The sequence below is a fragment of the Ammospiza caudacuta genome, chromosome 8, assembly GCF_027887145.1.
Source record: "Ammospiza caudacuta isolate bAmmCau1 chromosome 8, bAmmCau1.pri, whole genome shotgun sequence".
Classification (NCBI taxonomy): domain Eukaryota; kingdom Metazoa; phylum Chordata; class Aves; order Passeriformes; family Passerellidae; genus Ammospiza; species Ammospiza caudacuta.
In genome coordinates this window covers 19158473-19181265 of record NC_080600.1, presented here as the reverse complement: position 1 = coordinate 19181265, position 22793 = coordinate 19158473, and the positions used below count along the sequence as shown (strand labels likewise).

The following is a 22793-nucleotide window of genomic DNA, read 5'->3' as shown; positions in this document are numbered from 1 at the left end:
CAAGCTGTACAGTTTAGCTGCCAAAGTTTTAAAGAAAATTAAATCATTGAACCATGGAAAAGTGACTGCATAAGCACCTGTAACTGATGTTTGCTGAAGTGCTAAACCAGCTTTTGGCAGCATGGCTTCTTTTGCAGGTGCACAGAATATTTTCTTTGTGTCAGTTTATTCAACTAGTACAGTTCATTAAGTATTTCATTTGAAGTTGAGAAATGGGCTGGGAATTGAAATAGAAGAAATACTTATTTTCACCTTTCAATCTGTGAATAAAAATAAGGTGTGAGAGTCTAAGATCTATTAGTTTTAAAATCTTATAGGATATATTACCCTAAAATGATTTATTTAAATTCAGTAACTACAGGTGATATGCTGCTTAAAAACCCAATGTCTTTATTAAGATGAATACTTCTTGCTGTGTTCAGCAAATTGGATGACTAAGACAACTTGTGTTTTAAGTATATCTGGAGTTCAGTTTCTTTTGACATCTGAATGCCATTGGAAGGATATTAAAAAATAACCAACCAAAGCAAAAACCCCAACAAAACTCCCAAACAAACAATCAAAACTAAAGCCAAACACCCTGTGTATATGTGTGTAGGGAAATTCTAATGGACCACAACACTTGTTCCCCTCAAAATAATAATTGAAAAACATAGGATGTTTGAAGTGGCTGTAACTTTTAATCTTGTGTCTAAATATGGAAATCGTGGGATGTACATCAGTCAGTAGATGGAAAATACTTTGATTTATGAAGATGCTTCATTTGTACAAGAATAAGAGAAAGCCTGGCCCATACTGGAAAATGCAGCTTCTTTTTTGTAATAGCCAATGTGTTTTCACAAAACTCATGATCAGTTTGCCCAGTAAGGGAAGGAGTTGCACATTTTCCTTGAGTTTGAGTTGGAGGGGGCAGGGGAGAAATAATCACAACTGCCTATTGTGAGCTGATTGATCCTTGCTCCAGGAATCTGCTGTAGCTCCCTCCCCTTTACCCAGTCTCTTCCATGTGGCACCTGTAGCCAGGATCCTTTGGAGCAGAGTCATGTTGTTCCCTGGACTGCAGTTAGTCTGGGTGCTTTCTGTCTGTCTGATGAGGAGCACTGTGTTTATAGAGGTGAGAAGATCCTGAATTACTCTCTATCTGGCATATGGTATGACCTTAAGTGAAAGAAAAGTATACCTGGTTAAGGTCCAAACTCAAGTCCTGTCCATCTGGAAGCTCTTTTGAGAAAACTGTTTAAATAGGAAGAAGGTACCAGAATTATTTCTACAGTCTCTGTAGATGGGTATGTGCTAGCGCCTTGAGAAGTGATTTACTTCTTATTGCATGGATGTGGATTTTGATCCTGAAAACAGGATTTATAGAATTCAAATAATATGTTTAGGTGATTCTTACATGTCCATCTTTGAAACTGCCAAAGCTGTAAATGTAAATATTCCATAGTTGTTTCATTAGACCCTGTTAACACCAAAGAAATTGCATTCTGGTCATAAAAACTGAGAGAACAGTTCTTCTTTCATAACTGAAACCTCACTTAATACATTATAGCACATGGAACCAGAGAAAACAATTTTTTAAAAATAACTGACACTGAAAAATATCACCCCACAACAACACCTGTTGAAGCCATTCCTGAATTTTACTTGTAGGCTGTTGCTTTTGTTTTTCTTTGTAAGAAAAATTACACTTCATTTGGAGTGATAAGGAAGTACTCTCTGCTGGGTTGACGTGTAAAAGACAGCTCTTGCTGGAACTGGTTTTTCACCTGTTTGTAGATTTAAGTCAATTGTCTTAACTGTGATGCCATCCTAGTTCATTAATCTTCTATCCATGAGAAGTTAACAATTGTACTGTGCATTTTGGGAAGCACAGCTGTAGATTTGAAATTGTATAGATAAGTGCTATTATAAGGAATTTGAGTTAGCTTTAAACACAGAAGTCACATCATCATAGCACTGAATATTAAAAAATAGAAAAAGCTGTGCAGTACCAACGCAAGGTAGAGCATACAAGCCTGTGTCAGCTACATTCGAACTACATGGCAGAACCATTCCATAATGCCTCAGGTGGTGGTAAGCAATATATCTGAGGGTGAACAAATTTACACACACTGATTGCTTAGTGCTCTCAAAAAGTGCTGATTGGAAGAATTGTCTGTATGCCTGTTAATGTAAAAATTGTCTGATAAAAAGGAGAAAAATAGGCACATATATTAATAATTTATGCCTTTAAATATAAATTAAAAGCTTGCTTGTAACTTTTTTCCCAGAGCCAGACCTGTTTCATGACAAGGCCAGTTTAAAAGCAGTTTTGGCTTTTCAATATAAATGGTTTTGTTTTGTGTCTGTTCAGAGCTCTGCTAGCCAAGAACTGTCCATGCTGAGGTGCAATTTTACATTTGTGTGTGTATCCATATAGTATTTAGGTGTTTTATTTCAACTGGCTTGAAATATTGTGATTTGCTCAGATGGAGCTCTGGAAAAATATTTGGAGGCATCTGCAGGTAAGAAAATAATTTCTTTCTGTCCAGGCAGGGGTAATTTGGAAGCAGGCAGCAGAGTAATTGTCATTGGTATGGCCTTCAGTAGCTGATAGTTTGATATACACTTGATGGACAGCTCTCTTCCCATCATAGTCAGCATTTTTATATTCAGGAGCAGAATTTTAAATTATGGCTTTAACTGCCTAGGTGATTTATTGTAAATCTCTTTCTGCCCACTTATAGAATTCTGTCCAACTGTATCTTTAGTTTGGCTCTAGAGTAATCCTTCCCTGTTACCTAGAAAAACAAACCAACCAACCATGTTAGTTGTCACTAACATGATTGTGCAGTAGCACAATACACCTGTGCTTGTGTTTCCTGCGTTCCTTGGTTTGTCAGCTTACCTAAAAGTTATCTGTGAGTGTTTGCATCCAAAGCATTGCTAAAATCAGTTTTTAGTACATGATTTGACTGCATCATAGATAGCTCAGCCTGCCAAAAATTCTCGTGGGTGATAAAGTCTGGTTGTCTTCATCATTTTTCAGCAACCTACAACCTAAATCTCAAATAAAGGGATTTCTGGCTGGAAGCAGACTGTGTTTTCCTGAGCAAAGAGATGTTAGAGCAAATGAATGAAATGAAGGAAAGAAAGGATAGGATAAAAGGATAATATTTTTTTGTGATATTGGTCATCTTGAGTGGTACTCAACTGTCTAAATGTAGACCTGAAATCTGATGCTAGAACTCAGAGTCTGGAAACCCTGTAGAGCTTAGGGGGATCTCAGCAGGGGCAGCTGGAGCTCCAAAGTTCCCCATACCATGTTCATGTCTGGAAATCCAGATCTTGCACTGTTTACCTGCAGTTGCACAGTATTCTTGAACACATCACTTCTGGTTTGTCAGGGCCCCCTAACCTCAGATGCTGATTTTTGAACTATCAGAGGGCTTCAGTGAGGCAGAGCACATTCTCCTGGTCATGGTATGTGTTAATGTATGTGTACAGCTTTTTTTGTGAAATTTAAATGACTAGCAAAACAAAGTAAGACAATTGGGTTACATCTGGTATGGAGATGTTTCTTCTGCCATTGTGTTATGAAAATTTTCACTTTCTAATTGTATACAAATGGCAGAAATCTGTCTTCTGGTTTGTTTTTTTTTCCTTCCCTAATGCAACCAATTTAAATCTAAGTGTGGTTTCTACCATATGCTTGTTTCAACCATATTTGCAGTTAAAAAAAATATTTCCAAAACATAAGGGTTCAGGGAAAATACACTGTTAACCATGAGTCTGTGTAGATACTAATTTTTGATGGTGATGCTAGCAAAAAGAAAAGATTGATCTACATAGGTTGAAAATAAGTGATAGACTTTAAGCAAGGATAACTGCAGGACTTTTTCCTCATCACCTTTGTCTCACAGTATGTGTTGTGAGTAAGGCTGACACGTGCTTAGAAGGTGCTATGGTACTATAATAAAAGGTACTCTGCAAATTTTTAAAGAATGGGAGGTTAAAGGCTGTCATTATGAGAAAAAATTTTGGACATGTGTTTCAGTTTTTGTTGTCTGCAAATTCCTGATGCATTGCTGCAAGATGAGGATAACTATTTTTTAGAACTGAGTTCCTAAGTTTAAAATGCAAAGTGCTACTCTGGCACAAAACAGTAGTGTTTATTAAAAAATGTGTTTCTATGATAAACTTGGTATGCAGGAAGGAGTTTCTTTCTCTCTCATCATGCATGGAAAGATGGATTTTGTGCTTGAACTTACATTGGTTGTTATAAATGTTCAGCACAAATGTAAGAGCGTGAGTAGAATAATGTGGAAACGCAGCCTGACTAAAGGAAAGCTGTAAGGAAAAGGCAGCATTCTGTTTCCTGACAGAAGAAAATGGATGACAGAATCTCTTAAGAAAATGCATGCAATTTTCTACAGCATGTCTGTAATAAGCAGTATTGCTGATGGTTTTTCAGTACGTTGTGTTCATGGCTGAGGAAGATGAATGAATTCAAGGTATGTATGGATAGTGGATGTGGTCCAGCTCCTGAACCAGGCTCAGTCTGGGGCAGTAGATGTGGGAAGTTTTCTCTTTGGGAATGCAAGGGAGTGTGCTTGCTTTCAAGAGACCTGAGTGTGCAGTGCAGAGGAGGTGGGGAAGGCTGGAAAAAGAAAGGAGCCTGTGGGAGAGGCGCAGGCTGGAATGCAGTGAGCAGCATGGAATGTGTTCTTATGGCAGGGAACAGCCGAGCCACACAGGAGATGAGGGGAGATGGAGCAGAGTTCATTAGCTCCAGGAGCTGTGGAGAATTGCTCTCTCATGAAAGGGAATAAGGGACTCTCCTGAAAAGGAGAGGCAGTACAGCTTCTTCTCATCTCTTTCTTCTCATCTCTTTCATCTCTTTGTCCTCTTTGCCATGGATTTTCTCCTATTAACAAGAACGTTTAGGTTCAGTTTATCTTTGTGTAATAAAAGGTTCCTTTTGTGTTTTTGTGGTGTGCACATGTAAAACAATAAGGGCCAGAGGGACTGTTTTGTATAATTTTAACTAAAGACTACAGCTGACTTGTTTCACAGAAATGTTATGATGTGTGATATTTCTGTACAAGAAATTATGTTACATGTCTGTTAATGCATTTAAAAAATGAAGAAAATAGAATCTGGCTTTGTCTTCAAGGAGAAAATGATCTGTAGGACCCTAAAATTTACAACATACTGGGAAAAGAGAAAACATTATATATAATAGCCAAAAAGTCCAGTTGTTTTTCTACAAGTAGGGAAGCATTCCAGATGATCACCATAAATGTCATTGTTTCATGGCAATAAGTAAAAATTTGCAGGAATAAAAAGAAAGAAAATAGCTGCAAGGCCATCTTCCCGAACTGGAGAACAATATTCTCTATAATCCTGCTGCTCCTGCAGACGTTGGTTTCAAAATTTAGATAGTTGTAAATTTTGTTTCTGTTTCTTTGGAAAACACTGACAAAAACAAGTGAAAGGAGATCTTCTGAACTGAGGATGGGGACTGTGGTAAGAAGGAGGATCTTGAAGCAGTCACTACAGACAGCAGACAAAAGTGCTGAAGTGGTGTGGTACAGGAGACCTCTTCACCTGGAATGTAGCTGCTGGAAGGTTCTGGAACAAGCAGGGCTCTTGTCTCTCAGCAGTCACAGGGTTGGGAGCTTTCATCTTTCTCTCAGCCAGAGAAATGAGGAATTAGTTGTCGAAGACAGCTCAGAAAAAAGAAATCTAATTTCAGAGTGTTGGCTTTGGGAGGAGGATGAGCTTGATATAAATGATCTTTCTGTGTGGGGTCACTCATCCCACTCCCTTCCCATCTTTGTCCTCTTAAGTTGACTGTGGGGAATTTTTTGTAACCTCTTTGAGTTACTGTGGATTTCTCACCTTGGAAAAAAGAGGACAGAAATGAGGAAGGGGGCTGGGATAACGGCTTTGAAGAGTATAAGAAAGCGCATGCTCATTGAGTTGTGCAGGTTTTACAAATAAAAGTACCAGTGCAAAGGGTTTTCAGTAGTTTCTCTGTTCATGTTTATGTCAAAATGAGTTGGTCACCAGGTTGTGTTGAATCATACAGAAATGTTTCAGCATCTGTTTTCAAACTGTTTTATGGAAGACAGACAAAAAATCTGACACAGGCCACCAGAAATATACCAGGTGTAGGTATTTATCTTAAAGAAGGCAGTAATTTATATTTAGCTTTTGTATACCTTTGTACCAAATATGCCTAGCAGAGAAACCAATTTCTCCTCAGCTTTATGTGAAGAACAAGCATATTTGGGTGGAGAGATTTGGTTCATTTTTACCTGTTGACACTTCTGGAAAATCACACAAAATTTGGTGATCAGTCCATTTCTACCCAACCTCCTTGTAATAGCATGGATAGCTCTTGGTACTAAGATGATAATCACCTGGCCGAAAAACCAATATTCACATTCTGATATTTAAGCATTCCCTTAATACCAGGACACAATTTTAAGTCTTACTTCTGCTTTTCTTACTGGTTTCCTGCAGAAGTGAGCAGAGAAAGGATTACCTGCATATAAAAATTTACCATGAGGAAGGGTTAAGAGCACTGGGTTCTCTGGTTGCCCTTTATCGACATGAGGTATTTATTCCAGCTGTACTGACAACATTTTGCTGAAAGTGAATGAGGTAGAATCTCTCCAGCTTTGTTAGCATCTAACAAGAAAACTGTTACATATTCAAACTTCTTTTCTAGATCTAGTAATTATGGCTGCCATCAGCCCCAGTAACTGTAATTAGTATTATAACTGACAGCTGTAATCTCAGTTTTGGTCACTTGATGGTACATGTGGTCACAGATACATGCAACCAGTCATTTGGTTTTTTTGAGGAGGTGACTTTTTCTCCTGTTTGTCAGCAGTTTTTACCTAATTTAGGTAGCTCATGGGTGGAGGTCTATTACATCAGTGCATAAAAATATTATAATTTCTTTAGCTAAGTAAATCTGAAATGGTACAACCCTATCAAATCTAGTAATTTAACAGGTGGATATTACCACAGATAAGTTTATATTTAAGTTCTGCACACGTCTCTTATTTAACCACATGAAGCTTTCCCTTGTGCTAATTTAGCATCCCTGAACCTTTGAATTCTGTTTTTTCTCACAGGCACACCACTCCTGGTACGGAGGAGCAGTGATCCAGCCTTGGGTGCACCTGACTTCCCAAGTGCTTCTCATCCCAGTGACCACGCTCTCAAGCATCTTGTGGCAGTAGGTGTCATGTAACTCACCTTTTTAAGACTAAAACCTTTCTTACCTGTTGGTATATAGTAGTATGTATTTGGATCTATAACAAAATGCATCATACTCATTTTCTGTAAAGTAGAGAATTTCCTCTGGAAAAAATAGTTATTTTAGATGATACAATCAATTAACAGTGGTTCTGTATATATATATATTTTTTTAAAATAAGTGGTTTATATAAAGTTCAATAGTGTCATAAGGCATTGGAATATGGACTGAACTTCCAGCAGTTATTATTTGTTCAGTGTCATGTTGCCCAGTTTACCATTGCTTCTTTGGTCTCGCATCCTTTTTGACTTCTCTCATTTTCTAATGGCATTTCTGTCATCTTTGGTACCCTGCTACTATCCTGCATGGTCTCGTCTTTATCTCACTTTTCTGTTTTACCAGACTCTTCCCTTTTGAGGACAAATTTGTTTTCAGTATAGTTATTACTAAGTTCTATTGCAAAGCCACAATTAGTGAAAATGAAGCAAAAACATATTCATATTGCAGACTGTCTTTAATCTTAAAGTGGTGCTGTCTTAGTCACACTTGGGCCACATGTTTTACTTTGCAGTATTAAGACCTGAAGCTTTGTGTGTGGGGGAAGTGTTCCTACATTACTTACAAACTAATGACATTCTTTAGAACCTCTCAATGTCAGCTGGGATACATAAGTGTCTCGAGCAGAATAAAGCTATTTTTTAGTGTCTGCCTAGAAAGCTCTGTTGGATCTGCTGTTATTTAGACCACGTAAATTCTGGCTTAAATGATGCTGCTGTTTTCATTTGCTTGTAATATTTATGCCTTTTCCCCTCTAGATTCTCTATGCAATGTTGCAGTTCACTCCCTGTCCCCAGCTGTGCAAAACAATCTGTTGCTGGTTTATTTCAAAAAAAAGCAAAGACCCAGAAACCCTGGGTCTTTGTTTGGTGCAGGAGGGATGTTTCAGACTAGATCACAACTAATCTAGAGTAATGTTCCACAAATGGCTGTGTTGGCACGTTAGGGAATAGGGGGAGAGAGCTGGGGTTCAGTGACATGCTGGAGGTGGGAACCTTTCAGCTGAAGGTGTATTTATGACCAAACTTTCAGTTAAGTTCACAGGAATAAAGGAAGTAAATACACAGTCAGCTGACTTGCATGCAAATAATGTCTAGGAGTCTCACTCTAACACTATAATTCTGAAGGCCAACACAGGATTTTAGTTGACTGTTCATTGTTTCTCTTTGCATGGCCAAATGCATGTGCATCTAAATATTTTGTGTGCATGTTATTTTACAATGGCTTGTGTTATTTGGTAAGTGGTGCAATTTTAAAAGTCTTAGTGACTCTCCAAGTAGATTATGATGTTACACAGGACTGAACTTTGTCTAAGTTCTGCATCATTTGTTAGACCTGTTTGAGCTAAGATGTTTTTCTTGATGTTTGTTGCAAGCATTTGCATATTAATGAAATACTGACTTAGTCTCATAAATGAAAGTACAAAGAAGAATTCTTGGTTAACAGTGCAGATCTTAGACTCTGGGCAAAGCTGAGAAACATGTAATGTGAGTACGTCAGTATGTAATGCTCGCCCCTGGTATTTTATAACCATAAAAATGACACAAAAGAGTGGAAAAATAAGTAAAATCTGTTTCATTCCAGGCTGTGTTTTCAATGCTTTATAGACCATCAAGAAGGAAAAAATAGCATTTTGTTGAGTTGGGGTTTTTATGTAATTTTAGTGGTGACAAGTGCATTTTATGCCATTATATGAGGATTGCAGTAATACTTGGAGGTTAAAACATCACCATGCTTCACTGACTTGCGTCAGTGCAAAAGAGTCCTCTAAGCCTAAAGGAATTCCCTGTGCTAAAATACATTTATCAGAGCATTCATCTGTCAGCTGCAGGGGTGACAGTAAAAGCTGGACTAGTAACAGGGGTGGAGAAGGACTTTTAAAAATATATCATGTAAAGGGGAGGTGGGGGGAGGCCCAGAAAGTTCAGAGTTGTGGTTTGGTGTTGTTCTGGTTTTTTTGTGAAAGCAAAAATTTATTACAGCACAATACGTTACTCTAACTCTTGTTTTCGCAACAGTACCATTTCTAAAAGTCTCATTGTCAATCATACTGAAATATGCTTTGGCATAATGTTCTGGGAAACACAGAAAGCTTAAAAACATAGGTTAAATTAGGTACAGATTGTTTTAAAACATGCAGAAAAATCAATATCTGACAAATGAAAAAACATGGCAGAAATAACTGAACACTGCATTTTGAAAATAGCTGTAGTCTTTCAAGTGTTAAAACACTATTTAGAAAAAATTCATTTGTTCTGTACATTGCTGCTGAAAATTTAAAACTAATACTGAATTTCCTTTGCCACGAACCAGAGTTTTTCATGTTGAGCTGCTTCCTTTAGTCACATGCAAATTAGAAAACCCAGAGCTGTTGCTAGATGAAACATGTGCATGTAAGTGAAAATTAAGTCTCTGTATTTATGCCCCAATTATCTTAGCAATTATTTTGTAATTGAAACTGACTTTCATAATTAGTTGAGCTTTTTTGGCACTTCTGGTGTTTTGGTGTTTGGTACACGTGGAGCTGGCAGTGGGCTCTGTGTAGCAATACCCATATACCTTACACTGACACACCAGTGCTTCAGTAGATTTTTGTGAGGTGACGAGCATGGGATTCTCTGAAGACAATGCTGATTTACCTTCTGGAAAGTGCACTTCAGTAGTACAATGAGTAATGCATGAAATAGGACAGCAAACATGCAGTAATACAAGAAAAGAACTTTGCTATCCCATTCAGGTGAACTGGTATGAGCCATTTGAGCTGTTCACAGTATTTATGGTAGAGTATGTGTTCAACCAGGGGATGTGTTCTGTTTTTCAGATGTTGTCCCATCTATTCAAAGGAAGATCTGATTTTTTTTAATGCTGAGTGATGAATACAAAAATAACAAAACCTTTTCCGAGTGGCCAGGTAGTTTGAGGAGAATTTGAGCTATACTTTCCTATTTTCTCTGACACATCTTAGCTGTAGTTTTAGCCCCAATTAACAAAGTACTTCTAGATCAATCAAAAACTGATAGTGAAGTCCAGCATCTGTTCCCTCAGATTGGAAGTCATTTAACAGATGGTACAAAATTTGAGTTTCTTTTTTCATCCAAACCTCTCTTTCCTTATTGTGATAGCTGCCACTGGAAAATTTAGAGACAGTAATCATGGAAAAATAGGGGTAACACACATCAGAATTTGTTCTTTGTGTTGAAGAAAAAGTATTTGTTAATGAAGTTTTTACTTTATTAAAGCTACTCTTTAGCTGTTCCACCTAGTTAGGATCACAGAGCCCTGGCCAGGCTTTCAAGAATTAAAACTTCCTTCCCTAGGTATCCAGAGAGGACTTCAGGGATACAGAATTAGTTTAATGTGCTTATGCACACCTGTGGGCTGGGCAGAGAAGTGATTGAGAGCAGCCCTGCAGAGGAGGACTCGAGGGGTGATGAGTGATGAAAAACTCAACGTGAGCCAGCAGTGTGCACTTGCAGCCCAGAAAGTCACCTGGACCCTGGGCTGCAAAAAAAGCATGATGAGCAGGTCTAGAGAGGGGATTCCACCTCTTGACTCCATTCTGGTGAGACCTCACCTGGAGTGATGCATCCATCTCTGGGGTCCCCAGTACAGGAAAGATGTGGACCTTGCAGTGAGTCCAGAGGAGTGCCATGAAGCTGGTAAGGGGCCTGGAGCACCTCCTCTTTGAAGACAGGCTGAGAAAGTTAGGACTGTTCAGCTTGGAAAAGAGAAGGTTGTGTGGAGACATCATGGAACCTTCCAGTATCTGAAGGGGACCTGCAAGGAAGCTGTAGAGGGACTTTTCATCAGGAACTGTGTAGGGGGATAGAATATAAGAAAATAGATAGTGTAGAAAGTAATCTTACCCCTAAGGAGTTGCAGTTGGCCCATTATCAAAGATTAGGAACAGGCCTGACTTTAACAGGCCACAGCTGTAAGCATGAGAAGAAGAGTGCTATAAAAGAGAGGGAGGTGTCTGGTTGAGAAGGGAGCTGGAGTCAGTGGCTGCTTTGTGAAGAAAGAGTCAGTGCTCTGAGGAGCTGACCATGAGAAACACCATGAAGGTATGGAACTTTTGTGATAAAGAGACAACAGTATGGAACCCCTGCAATTAGATGGTTTGTCCAGAACTGTAGTGACAGGACAAGGAATAATCGGTGCAAACTGTGAGGGGACATTTAGGTTAGATATGAGGAAGAAATTCTTTATGGTGAGGGTGGTAAGACACTGGCTCAGGTTGCCCAGAGAAACTGGATGCCTATCCCTAGATGTTTTCAAGGTCAGGTTGGATGGGGCTCTGAGCATCCTGGTCTAGAGAAGGGTATCCCTGCCTGTATCAGGGGTGTTGGGATTAGGTGATATTTATGGCCCCATCCAACCCAAGCCATTCTGGGATTCTGTGGTTCTACTTCTCTGAAAAGTTCTGTGCCCATAGCTTTGCTCTGGCAAAGGCCAAGGGCTGGTCCATCTGCTTTCTGGCTGCAAATAGCTTGGCCTCACAAAGTGAGTTTTGCAGTGGTCGTGTGGATCTCAGCTAGAGATCTGCTCTGGAGTGCAGCAGGATTGAGATGGATTAAACCTTCCAGAAGAAACAAACATTCTTGGGGAATTTAACACTTGCTCAAAACTTGTCCTCAGTTAGCTGAGTGGAGCTGCAGTTTCAGATTTTCTTTACTTTCTTCAGAAGTTCCCTCTGCCCATCATGGTAGGGATGAGATGCAGCAAGGCAGGAAGTCTGAATTGCATGGCTGTGTTGGTTTGGTGTTAGGGGAAAAAAATACATTTTGCTGCTTCTGCTCAGTCCAGTTTATTCAGGTAGTAATTGCTAATGTATATAATGTATATAACATCTGAACTTTTGTTTCTGGAGCTGTTACTTCAGCTTGTTTCTGTTTTTGCCTAGGGACAGACTTCCTCTACTATCATAAGACTTGATTTGTCATGAGTTTTAGACAGAAGATTGTGATCCTATTTGAATTGATAAGAATTTCACATTAATTCTGGTGGGACTAAGGTTTCACCCCCTCTTGTTAACTTGCTGATTGTTATAGTATGTGGTTTTCTGCATGACTTTCTTTTATAGTTACATATTTCCTGGACAAATGCTTAGGTTATCTCGGAGTTAATCAATAGGACTGGCGGATTAAATTGTATTTATCCATATTTAAAGGTACAATGAGATGCTGGATCAATTGAAGAGCTGCTCCAGTGGCTCAATACAGTTTCAATTTTTGCCTAGATATGACTTGAAATTGGCTGTATTTTATGCATTGTGGACATGTAATTTGCAATTTTGAATAAGGTTGATATATAATTAGAACATTTTTATGTTTCAAGCTCTTGTTAAAAAGGGTCAAAACCTCCTCTGATTCTTGTGGCTGCTAATTGTGGTTGTGGTGTATTAGCCTTCCTGATTAGGAGTCTGTGAATTAGCATAACATCCACATGTGTAAAGATGCAGCTTCATGAGTTGTTCTGTTTGTATTTGATATTATATACAAATGTAAATGTAAAGATATGCTACATATGCTATGGCTATGAGTAGTACTTACAAAATGTGTGAGTATTTTAGTAAAAAACCACCCAGAAATATTAGAAATATCATGCTATTTAAAAGTAGGGCAGGGCAGAAAAGATATTTTTTGGCACAGTGATGGAATAATTCCGTAGAGTTTATAACTTGATTCAGCAGATTTATACTAAGACTTAAGCCAAGAGACTGCACTGCCATGAGGGTTGTATTGTCTGATTTTAGAGGATAGAGCTTTTGTCTACTCTGTTACTGGAATAAGTCAGATAGTTTTATTTTATCTTTTTGTACATGTTGGAATTCCAGTATGAAATTCTCCCATAGTTATGTGGTAGAATTATACAACACTTTGGGTTGGAAGGGACCCTTAAAGGTCATCTGGTTTCATCCCTCCTACTGTAGCATGAACATTTTTCACTAGATCAGGTTGCTGAGAGCCCTGTCCTTCCTGATCTTGAATGCTTCCAGGGACAGAGCATCTTCCACCTCTCTGGGCAGCCTGTTTGTGTTTTACATACTTTGTAAAAACATCTTTCTTTTGTCTAGTCTAAATACGTCCCCTTTTAGTTTAAAACCATTACCCCTTGTCCTACCAGCTAAAAAGTCTGTCCCCATCTTTCATACAGGTCCTCTTTAAGTGTTGCAGGAAGTGGACTCTGGGGAGACCAGATATTGGGAGAAACACAGGACTTTTTCAGGAGCTGGCAGTGCTAGTGCACTTGTAATGCTTTAAATCCATGCTTGTTGATGTGTAATAATCAGACATCAAAGTAGATTTTGAAATAGATCTTAGCTATTACCATGTGTTTTGGAGGGTAAAGTCCAGGCTGCCTTCCTGATGTGTTGTGGTCTTAGGCTGTCATTCAGACCAGCAAGGTTTTTTTAATTCTGGAAGGCACTTACTTTTTTCCGGTAAAAGTTTTCCTATTAATAATTTAACTCTTGCTCTTGAAATACTGCAATTTGGAACTGAAGAGAAGATTTGGGGAGATTTAAAAGGATTTTCTGTCATTCAGCTGGGGAGTTCCAAACAGTTGGAATTTTTTAAAAGGGAATTCTGATGTGGGTGAATCCATTTATAAAGCAACTACTGTGTGTCTGTTTATGCTGTGAAACATATATAGAACACTTCTAATCAGCACAGGAGCTTGTCAGTATATTGCTTTTGATGTCTGATTAGATGATCATAGGGACATCTGCAGTGAGTTAGTTTTGAAGTTGTTGGTGTGAGCACTGCAGGAACCAGAGCTGTGTGGCACTCTTACACCATGAAAACTGCTGCTCTTAAAGAGCATATTATAAATCCAACTATGCAGCGAGCTGAGGGCTGTCGAAATAACAAAAGCCATTCCTTCTCAATACTCTCTGCTGCCTTACAGCCCTCCACTGCTTTTTTTTTCCCTTCTTGTACTGTGTGCTGTGGCATTCTGTGTCAAAAAGAAATTATTTTATATTGTATAGGAAAAACTAAAAAATGTAAATTAAATGTTTGTCAGAATACTAAATTGTGCATCTGAAAAAGGAGTGAAGTGCCCTGTGATCATTTCCTCTTTTGAGGGTGCAGATCAGCATATGTGTGTGTGTGGAGAGGTGTTCTTTTTGTTCCTTGCACAGCCTGTGTGTCAGAGAAATGGTATTGTTTTACCTGTATTGTTTAAAATGAGCAGTGGGTGTAATTTCCATATTTTTATTTCAGCAGGATAAAAGTAGATTTTTTTGTGATTTATTGTAATAAGAGCTAATAATGAATGTTCTGTGATGTTAACATAGTATATAAATTATCAGTAAAAATGGTGTAATCAGTAGAAGTTGTTATTCGTTGTTAACAGGTTGTTTCCAATGTGAGGAGTGCTGGCATTTTACTGACTATTCATTAGGAAAATCATCAAAGCTCTTCATCGTTCTTATGTTAGTAGGAGAGTGAGTTTTGTTTCCTCTTTTAAATTAATTTTGGGCCTTGGCTGTGGTTTTGAAGATACCTTATTGTTTATACACCTTCCTCCCTTGTCCTCTGCCTTGTGCAGCCAGGTCAGTAAGATTGTAGGTGATCCAAGATGGCCAAGAGACTGAAACTCTTTGTTTTCCTAAGTCGCTTGTGTTACAGGGAATGTAGAAAAATTAAAGCGTGGAAATAAGAACAGTTGACAAAAAAGGGGAAAAAAGGTCTTGCTGTCAATGCTGTTGACACATATTCATCTCTATAGCTACATCTTTGGGGTCCTACAAAATACTGTCATTCCATCTGGAACAGCTTTTAGCAGGCAGTGTATGCAACAGGCTCATGGTGCTGAAATTGGAATGAAACATTAGCAAGTTACTTCCATGTCTGACAGTCAAAAGTGGAAGATGACAGTCAACATGGCTCATGCGTATCATTTACTGTCAAGCTCTAGAAACATTTAGCTAAAATAAAATAGGTTCTCAGTCAGTGTTCTTCTGAAATGCCTACTACTAAGTAACTGTTTGCATAAATATAGTAATCTAATGGACCACTAGGAATAATGGTAGAGATCTTTGCTTACCTAGACACAAATGTTGCTGTGACTTTAGGAAAAAAAAGATTTTGGATTTTTTAATGTGTCATTCTTCCAGTGCACTGGAATGCAGGTGTATGAAGTTCTACTCTTGTTTGGTTAATATTTGTGTTTCTCCAAAAGTCAGATGTGTGGCTTTGTTTCTCTTACAGGGTTGACAGTTATTTACACTCTAAGAAGATGGCATTTCTTTTTTATGGTTTTATTTTGTTAGGTGAGGCCTCTTCATCGCTAAATTACCCAACTTGTTGCAGACACTTTAATCTGGGGATTTGTTCTTCTGTGTAGCTAGTGTCTCAGTTAATCTGGATTTACAGGTTTTTGAGCTGTGATAATAATAATATAGGTCTCTCTGAAACTTGCACATAGCGTCAGAATTTTTTTATGGCAGCAGGTCCTGATTTTTGGCCGTGCCTGTGAAAAAATTTCTGACATTGACAACTGAAATGAAGGGAGGAATATTTTAGTGCTTCTGTGTACTATGTCCTTTTGCTATTGCAGGTGTTCTGACTTGTTGGAGTCAGGAATAATAAACTAAGATCAGTGTGAATATAGACTAAAATAGTAAGGGTGAGTCAGTGAGCTCCAGGATTTTGAACAAACATTCCGCTTTTGATTTTTGTCAGTAATTGCAGTGATTGCTTCTGGCCTCTTATGTGACCTTTTGTTGTAACGTCAGTGGTGTAATTTCTCTGAAATAACTTTAAATAAATAAAATTAAAACAAACAGTATGCAAAAACCAAATATGCAAATTTTCAGCTAAGAGGAAGTGATTAAACTGTAGAATAAATGTGTTGATGCAAGAGCAAATTGTTACCACTATTTGTCTCTACTATGAGGGACAGTAATTAGCAGTTTGTGAGGCAGCCTGCTATTCAAAGATGGACATACCTGTGGTCTCACTTGGCACAGTTGTTCTTATGATATTTTTCAGATCCTAGGAACCATATTTGTCAGTTCCAAGTGTTACACATTCCAAGCAGTATCATAAAGGAAAAAAAAAATGCTCCCCAGAGAGACCTTATAGGAACAGTTGTTCCTGTAAGATTATTTTGGGGTTTTTTTCTGAAGAACTTGAGTAGTGGCTTGTGTTTTTTTAATAGTCTGCTTTAAAGTACTAGTAACAATAAGTTTTGCCCTTAATTCATCTTGATTTAATATAGGTTTCAATATGGATTCTCAAGCGTCTCTCTAAGATTCAAGTAAAAAGTTTCTTTTTGTGTCAGTCCCAAGGGAGGCTATAATATCCTCTTCTCTGTACTTGAGTATTTGAACCATACCATGTAATGTGACTTCACTGAAGCATCTCGTGATATCTTTGAGAGCATATACGGTATCTCAGAGTTAGAATTACTCTCTGGGTTGGTATTTGTGCTGTTGTCTATGTAGCAACTGTCTTGGGGTGACATGAACTTGGACCTGAAATGAAAGAGCTGCTGTTTCTTGCAGCATAGCATGCTTGCTCCATCGACCTAATTGGGTACATCTGAGATGATTACGTGTTTTAACACCTGGGGAGATAAATTGTCCTCCTCCTTTTTCTTTCCTCTGCCTTTTGGAATAACCAAGTACAATCAAGTTCATGGTACATCTGTCAGCTTTACAGAAACAAAAGGAACCCCCTTCTTTTCACCTGACTTCACGTTAGTCAAAGAATATGGTGAAGGTTCCTCAGACGTGGTGTTCACTTCCAGCCCTGATCCTCCCTTTCTTTTATGATCTGCTTACCTTTTTCTGTCCTTCAAGCAGCAGGATGAGAATCAAATAGAAATACATTGTTTTGGGGTAAAGTAAGTTCTGCAAGCAGCATTACTGAGCAAGGGCTAGTTAGTCTTTGTTGTATCATTTTTTGCCACTTTCCATTAAAAGCCCAAATGAATTCTCTTTCAGAATAGGCAGAAGAGGCATATTCCAAGGGGAATTTTATAAAACATATCTATGAGAAATTGTAAGCATGATAAAAGGAGTAGAGGCCAGGGAACAAAACCAGATTTAAATGGATTTTAAGTCACAAATAAAAAAACAATCTCTTTATCAGCAGCTAGAATGATATTCCCTTCAATTTGATTTTAAAAGATGTAGCTAAAATATGGATAATAAATACATCAGTCAAGGCTGTGAAATATCACAGTTCTTACAGAGAGATGTGTTTGTTGCTCAGACATTTTAATGGTATTCTTTTCAGCCAAGGAGTATAGTCTCAACTGTATATTTGTTTTAAAAGAAGATAGGAATATTTTCCTCAGATTTGTGTAGCATCACCATAGCTGCCTAGGTATCACATATTGCTGTGTGCTTCTGCAAAGCTGTGAGTATTTTTAATTAATGATATTGGTGAAAATTCTGTGGCACAAATACCAGCTATGAGATCAGTGTGACTGATGTAAAAATGTATCTGTATTTCCTTCATGTTTGGATGTTCTGGGATTTTTATCTGAGAGAGCGAATTCAGTAATGTTGCATATCTGATGGAAGAATATTCTACAGAAAGTACACTGAAAATGTTGGTGACTGAGGCGGTCTGATGGATAGTGGTGAGAACACTTAGAATCGAAGTGTTTTGCTTCTTGTGGAAAAAATGCAAAATTCTTTATTATAAGTCCTTATATTCCTACCAAGGAGGTTCAGGGGAGCAGAGATAGAATGGGACAGAGAAGTTTTTATACACTATTTTTATTATTTATTAATTGTACTGTAAATTTCTAATAGCAGAATTAACGTGGGGTAAAAGAAATCAGTTCCACTTCAGTCTTCAGACAATTCTGTCTCTTGTTAGCTGTTGTTAAGCTTGAGAAATGGTTCATCCTGTCATCCAGAAGAGAAGGGAAATTGGATTGCTGTCCATAGACAAGTCCATCCATTGACAACAGGATGGTATGAGGTGGATGCTGTCCTACGGTCAAATTGATAGTCTGGGTAGTACATGCAAGAGAATTTATGGGGTATGTTTTTTCTCTGTGAAGCAATTCAGAACAGAAGAAATACTGTAAGATTAGGGATTACCATGTTAATGATAACAAAGCTATCCTTGAGTTTACAAAACACTGAACCTGATGATTGCTTAATATCTGGCTGTGATTTGCTGCCTTTTCACCTTTCATTGTCTACTTTTGCCATATTCACAAGGCTGTTTTGAGAGGCCTGTTGATAACTTTATTGTTTTATTGTCATCAGTTACACAAACTCTGTTTACAGGTAAAGTGAGGTCATTAGAACCAGATGCATGCACTCATAAATAAATGTTTTTTAAAAAAAAATATTGGCAGTATTCCAAAAGTTTATAAGACTTTTGGGAATTTAATCTGCTGCCAGTTACATGTATTTTTAATACTACACAATTGTCTAAAACATCTAATTATTGATGCTAGTTCTGTTAAAATTGCTTTTATAGTAATCAGGCTTCTAGTGTCTCTGTTGGTTCCCTGTTAAGGTCAGAAGCAACTTGCAGACTCTAGGTTTATAGTGATTTAAGTTTTCTTCTTGAAATAATTTGATATTTAGAATTTATTACACATCATTCTATATTCATATGAATGTGATGGTGACTACCACATAAACACTTCTTTATTATTTGTTTAATAAGCAAGATTAATTCATGTCTAGCTTTCTCTTCCATTGCTGCTAGTATTTAGTTCTGTAAGAACCAAACATGCACATTCAGGGCTGGTTGGCAACTCTCTTCAGTCTGGGCACCATAAACCAAATGGAAAAATACTCTTTGGTGTAATATATGCAGTTGATAACAGGTTTGTTTTACTTTTAAAGTACTTAAAATAGCTAGGCTTTTGATAAACAGGTATTATGTTAAAAGGTACACATTAAAGTTAGAAAGCAAGTTCATAGCTTTCACCAGCTCTCTAAGGAAAAAAAGTAATTTCCAAGCAGAAGACCGAAAAATGTCTGTACATATTGGGGGAGGTTGGAATGAAAGTGTGTCTTTGGGAAAGCAATATAAACTAATGCTACCCACTAATTCTGTACATCCATATGTAGCATATATATTCATGTGATGCCCTTTGCCAAGAAAGTATTTTAAGAGAAATGAATTTGTACCTCAGATACATTGTTGTGAAAAGAATAGGAACTAGACCCTAATATATTGCAGTTCACAGGTAATGAAAGGATGTCTGTGCAAAGGAATCTGACCGTACAGCTCACTAGACAGTAAAACTTATTTTCTAGCAACACTGAAATTTGAGAAGGGCCTGGCTACCTGGGGGCACCTGCCACAGATCCTAACTAGTACTGTTGGGATCAGCCCCTTGACCCTCTGTAGCCTCCCTCTTAACTGGGACCATATTTACTAACTGTTTATTGTCCTGCCATGACTTGGGCTTTTTGAGCTGGGGATGGAGCTGGCAGGTTTGGTGTCCTCCTGTGTGCTGGGCTGTTTCCCCTGCTCTGTTGGTGCAGCTGCCTGGGGTTAGGGCAGACAGGCTGGCTCAGCCTCATCTGTTACCCTGTTATCTGTGCAGCTGCTGCCCAGCCTCAGCTGCCAGCTTCTGGGCCTGTGCCCTAGCTGGGTACCTGCCCCTGGGCTGGTGGGATCGCCCTGTGGGGTTTCTGCTGCCAGGGTGGTTTCTTGCCTTCCTGCCCAGCCATTGACAGGTCATGTCAGGGATGTCCCTTGCAGACTCAGCTTTATTCTGGGCTGTATTTTTTTAATTTGGACTTTAAGTAGCTCCAAGTCAAATAAGAAATGTTAGCCAGCAGAATTGTGGGGATTCATATTGATAATTTTTCCTTGCTTTTGGAGTTAGATTTGGCTGTACACTGCAAGTGGGGAATAGGAGACTCCTATTGAGGAAGACAAATTGTTTCAGGAGTGTTCAGCCTCCAGTCTAATATATTTTTCCTACTACAGATAGCACTTCTGGGTTCATTATAGCTTACTCTCACAAGTCGTCATTTCTGTCTCAAGGCTGTTGTGCTTTCCAATGTAAAGCAGATTGATGCTGGCACATTTTTTCTATTTTAATTTTACAAAGTTGTCACACTGAAACTGTGCCTCATATTGGAAGCGCTTTGAAGTGAAGCGATAAACAAAGGGCTAAAATAAAATTAAAAAGGAGTATGAACAACATTTCATCTTGGTTTTTCTTTTTTTAAGCATAAGCTGAATGGGTGTAGTACCCTTGTGCCACTGTAGTAAGTCTGCAAACATTAGCAGATCAATCTAAATTGAGTTAGTGTGTATGGAGTAAGCAGAAATAGGTGAAAATTAGGTTATCTGTGCCCAACTCTTTCTATTTCCTATGAACAATGAGATATAAACTAGTTTTTAGATGTGATTAGGTTTTGTTTATTTTTGGAGAGGGGCAGAGGCAGAACATGTGCTGTACCTACTATAGTTATTAAACCAAGAAACTATATAAAAGTCACAAGCTCAGTTGTGACATTTGCAGGTAAAGGTAGAAAGCCCTCCTATAAATAAATCAGAAGTGATTCCAGGAGAAAAACCATCAGTAGTCCTTGGTACATTTCAGTTTTATCTCTGAAAAACAAAAGCCAGGAATTTTCTGTCTCTTCACTAAAAATACCCACTCAAAAAAGTAATTGTCTTTGTCAATGTCAGAAATGCCAACCAATTTATAATCTAAAGTATGACTTATAACTTCACTTTTTTTGGTTTGTTGACTCCCAAAAACTTTCTGGTGAAGACATATCTTGTGCTGGATCTTCAGAGTTTCTTTTTATGATGTTCTAAAAGTAGTCAAGGAATTTAGAGGTCTGTTGACCACAAATTGAAGTCATTGTCTGCGGCAATAAAATAAAAAATGCCAGTAGCAAGTACACACTTACTGTTATAAGTCTTGTGTGCACAGTTACTATTAATCTTTGATTTAAAGGGGAATGACAAGTCTTTGTCCTTAGACCAGCTTTGAAATGATGTAATGTGTAACAGCTTTTACATGCCTATGGAAGCCTTTTATCCACATCCACATTAATGCACCTCTCTTCACTGGTGAGACGCAGGAATTGCCCAAACAAGCACGATTTCTCCAAAGCGGCAGGGTGAGGTCCTTTCCCAACATCACAGTCTTACCTGTGCAGGAGTGGCTTGTATTCCCCTTTCCCAGCAGAAAGGTAGTTGCCATTTTGTTTTCCCTGTGCCATTCAGTATCATCACCAGTGCAGGACACAGGTGCAGATCTGGGAGACACAACTGTGAGCTTGCACTTTGAAATTACTTGCTTCTAGAATCCAGCATTTATTTTCTAAACTGTACCTTATCTGTGTCCTGAATTGTGTTTTAAGTCTCTAAAAATCTGTCCACTTGCAGAGCTGGAAATCGAGTCTTGTCTTTTCCACTAGTTTGAGCAGGGTCGTGAGCAATAGTCTTCACACATTCTTATCTAAAAACTTTTATGCCTGTTCAGCCTGGATGTCAAAGAATAAAAGGATCCTCTTACTAGACTCTGCTAGTGGTTTTTTTATTGACAGGGGTTTCCTATCACTCACATTTACCAGACAATAAAATTAAAGCCAGGTCACAAAATATTAACAATTTCAAGAATCATTCCTCAGTGCTGTTTGCTGATTCCCCCCCACCCCCCGAAATGCTGGTTGTCTTTCCTGTTGCCATACCAGGAGGGTTTTGTGGGGAGAGCATTTTGCCCTTAGGTTTTCTGGCATTCAGCATCATTGTGCCTCTTTTGCCTTCAAGAGAATTGAGAGGATGAATAGAATTTATTTACTCTGAAATGTTCAGGTTCTTTCTGTCAGACCAAACTTCAAGGTCTACTGCTGTTTCTTTGTCATCTCTCACTTCAAAGGTATCTGCCCTTTGTCTTTTAAGCTGAGCTGTTGTTGTTGGGGCCCCTTTGGGTTGCCTGAGGCTATCAGATGTCCAAATAGCTATAACAACAGAAATAATATTTTCTTTCGTATGCTAAACAGTTCCTGTTTGATTGTTACCAGTGTGTAAGGCAGTTCAGGCTTAAGGAAAAAAAATAAGCAAAAATATACTGTTCAAACTTTATTTCAGTTTGCACTCAGCCCCCTCAATCCTTCCATTTGTGTTTTCCAGACTTGATGGTACTGCAGCTGTTGGTATTGGATACAGCCATGGGGATACTTGGACAAAGGAAATTAACTAATTTTTAGTCCAAATTAAGTGTAATTATACCTGAAAGTGTTCTGGTTGGGTTCCTGTTTTAAGTTCCGGTGAACATTCACTGACTGAACTTGTCTCTATTGGAATTTGTAGCCATTTATACTGGAAAGGGTTATTTGCTGGGAGACCGCAGAGCAAATAGAAAGCCTTATCTTGGTCCTCTTAGAACCTGGACTCCTGTGCTCACAACACTGTGCTGTAGTCAGTTCACGCTTGAGGAAACTGTTCAGACTAAGTTCTGAGCTGGAGTTCAGCTCCCCAGGCCCTTGTATTTGTGCTCTTCAGGCTTGATCACTTCA

The 22793-nt window shown here is 38.4% G+C and overlaps 1 protein-coding gene across 2 annotated transcripts in view; it reads left to right on the top strand.

Moving 5' to 3' along the window:
* Positions 1-22793, top strand: part of PARD3B (par-3 family cell polarity regulator beta) — a 387748-nt gene that overhangs the window by 122220 nt on the left and 242735 nt on the right. For both annotated transcript variants that reach the window (XM_058809265.1, XM_058809264.1), the window contains exon 4: positions 7131-7234. In XM_058809265.1, coding sequence (XP_058665248.1) covers positions 7131-7234 — 104 coding nt within the window. The remainder of the gene's footprint in view (positions 1-7130; positions 7235-22793) is intronic.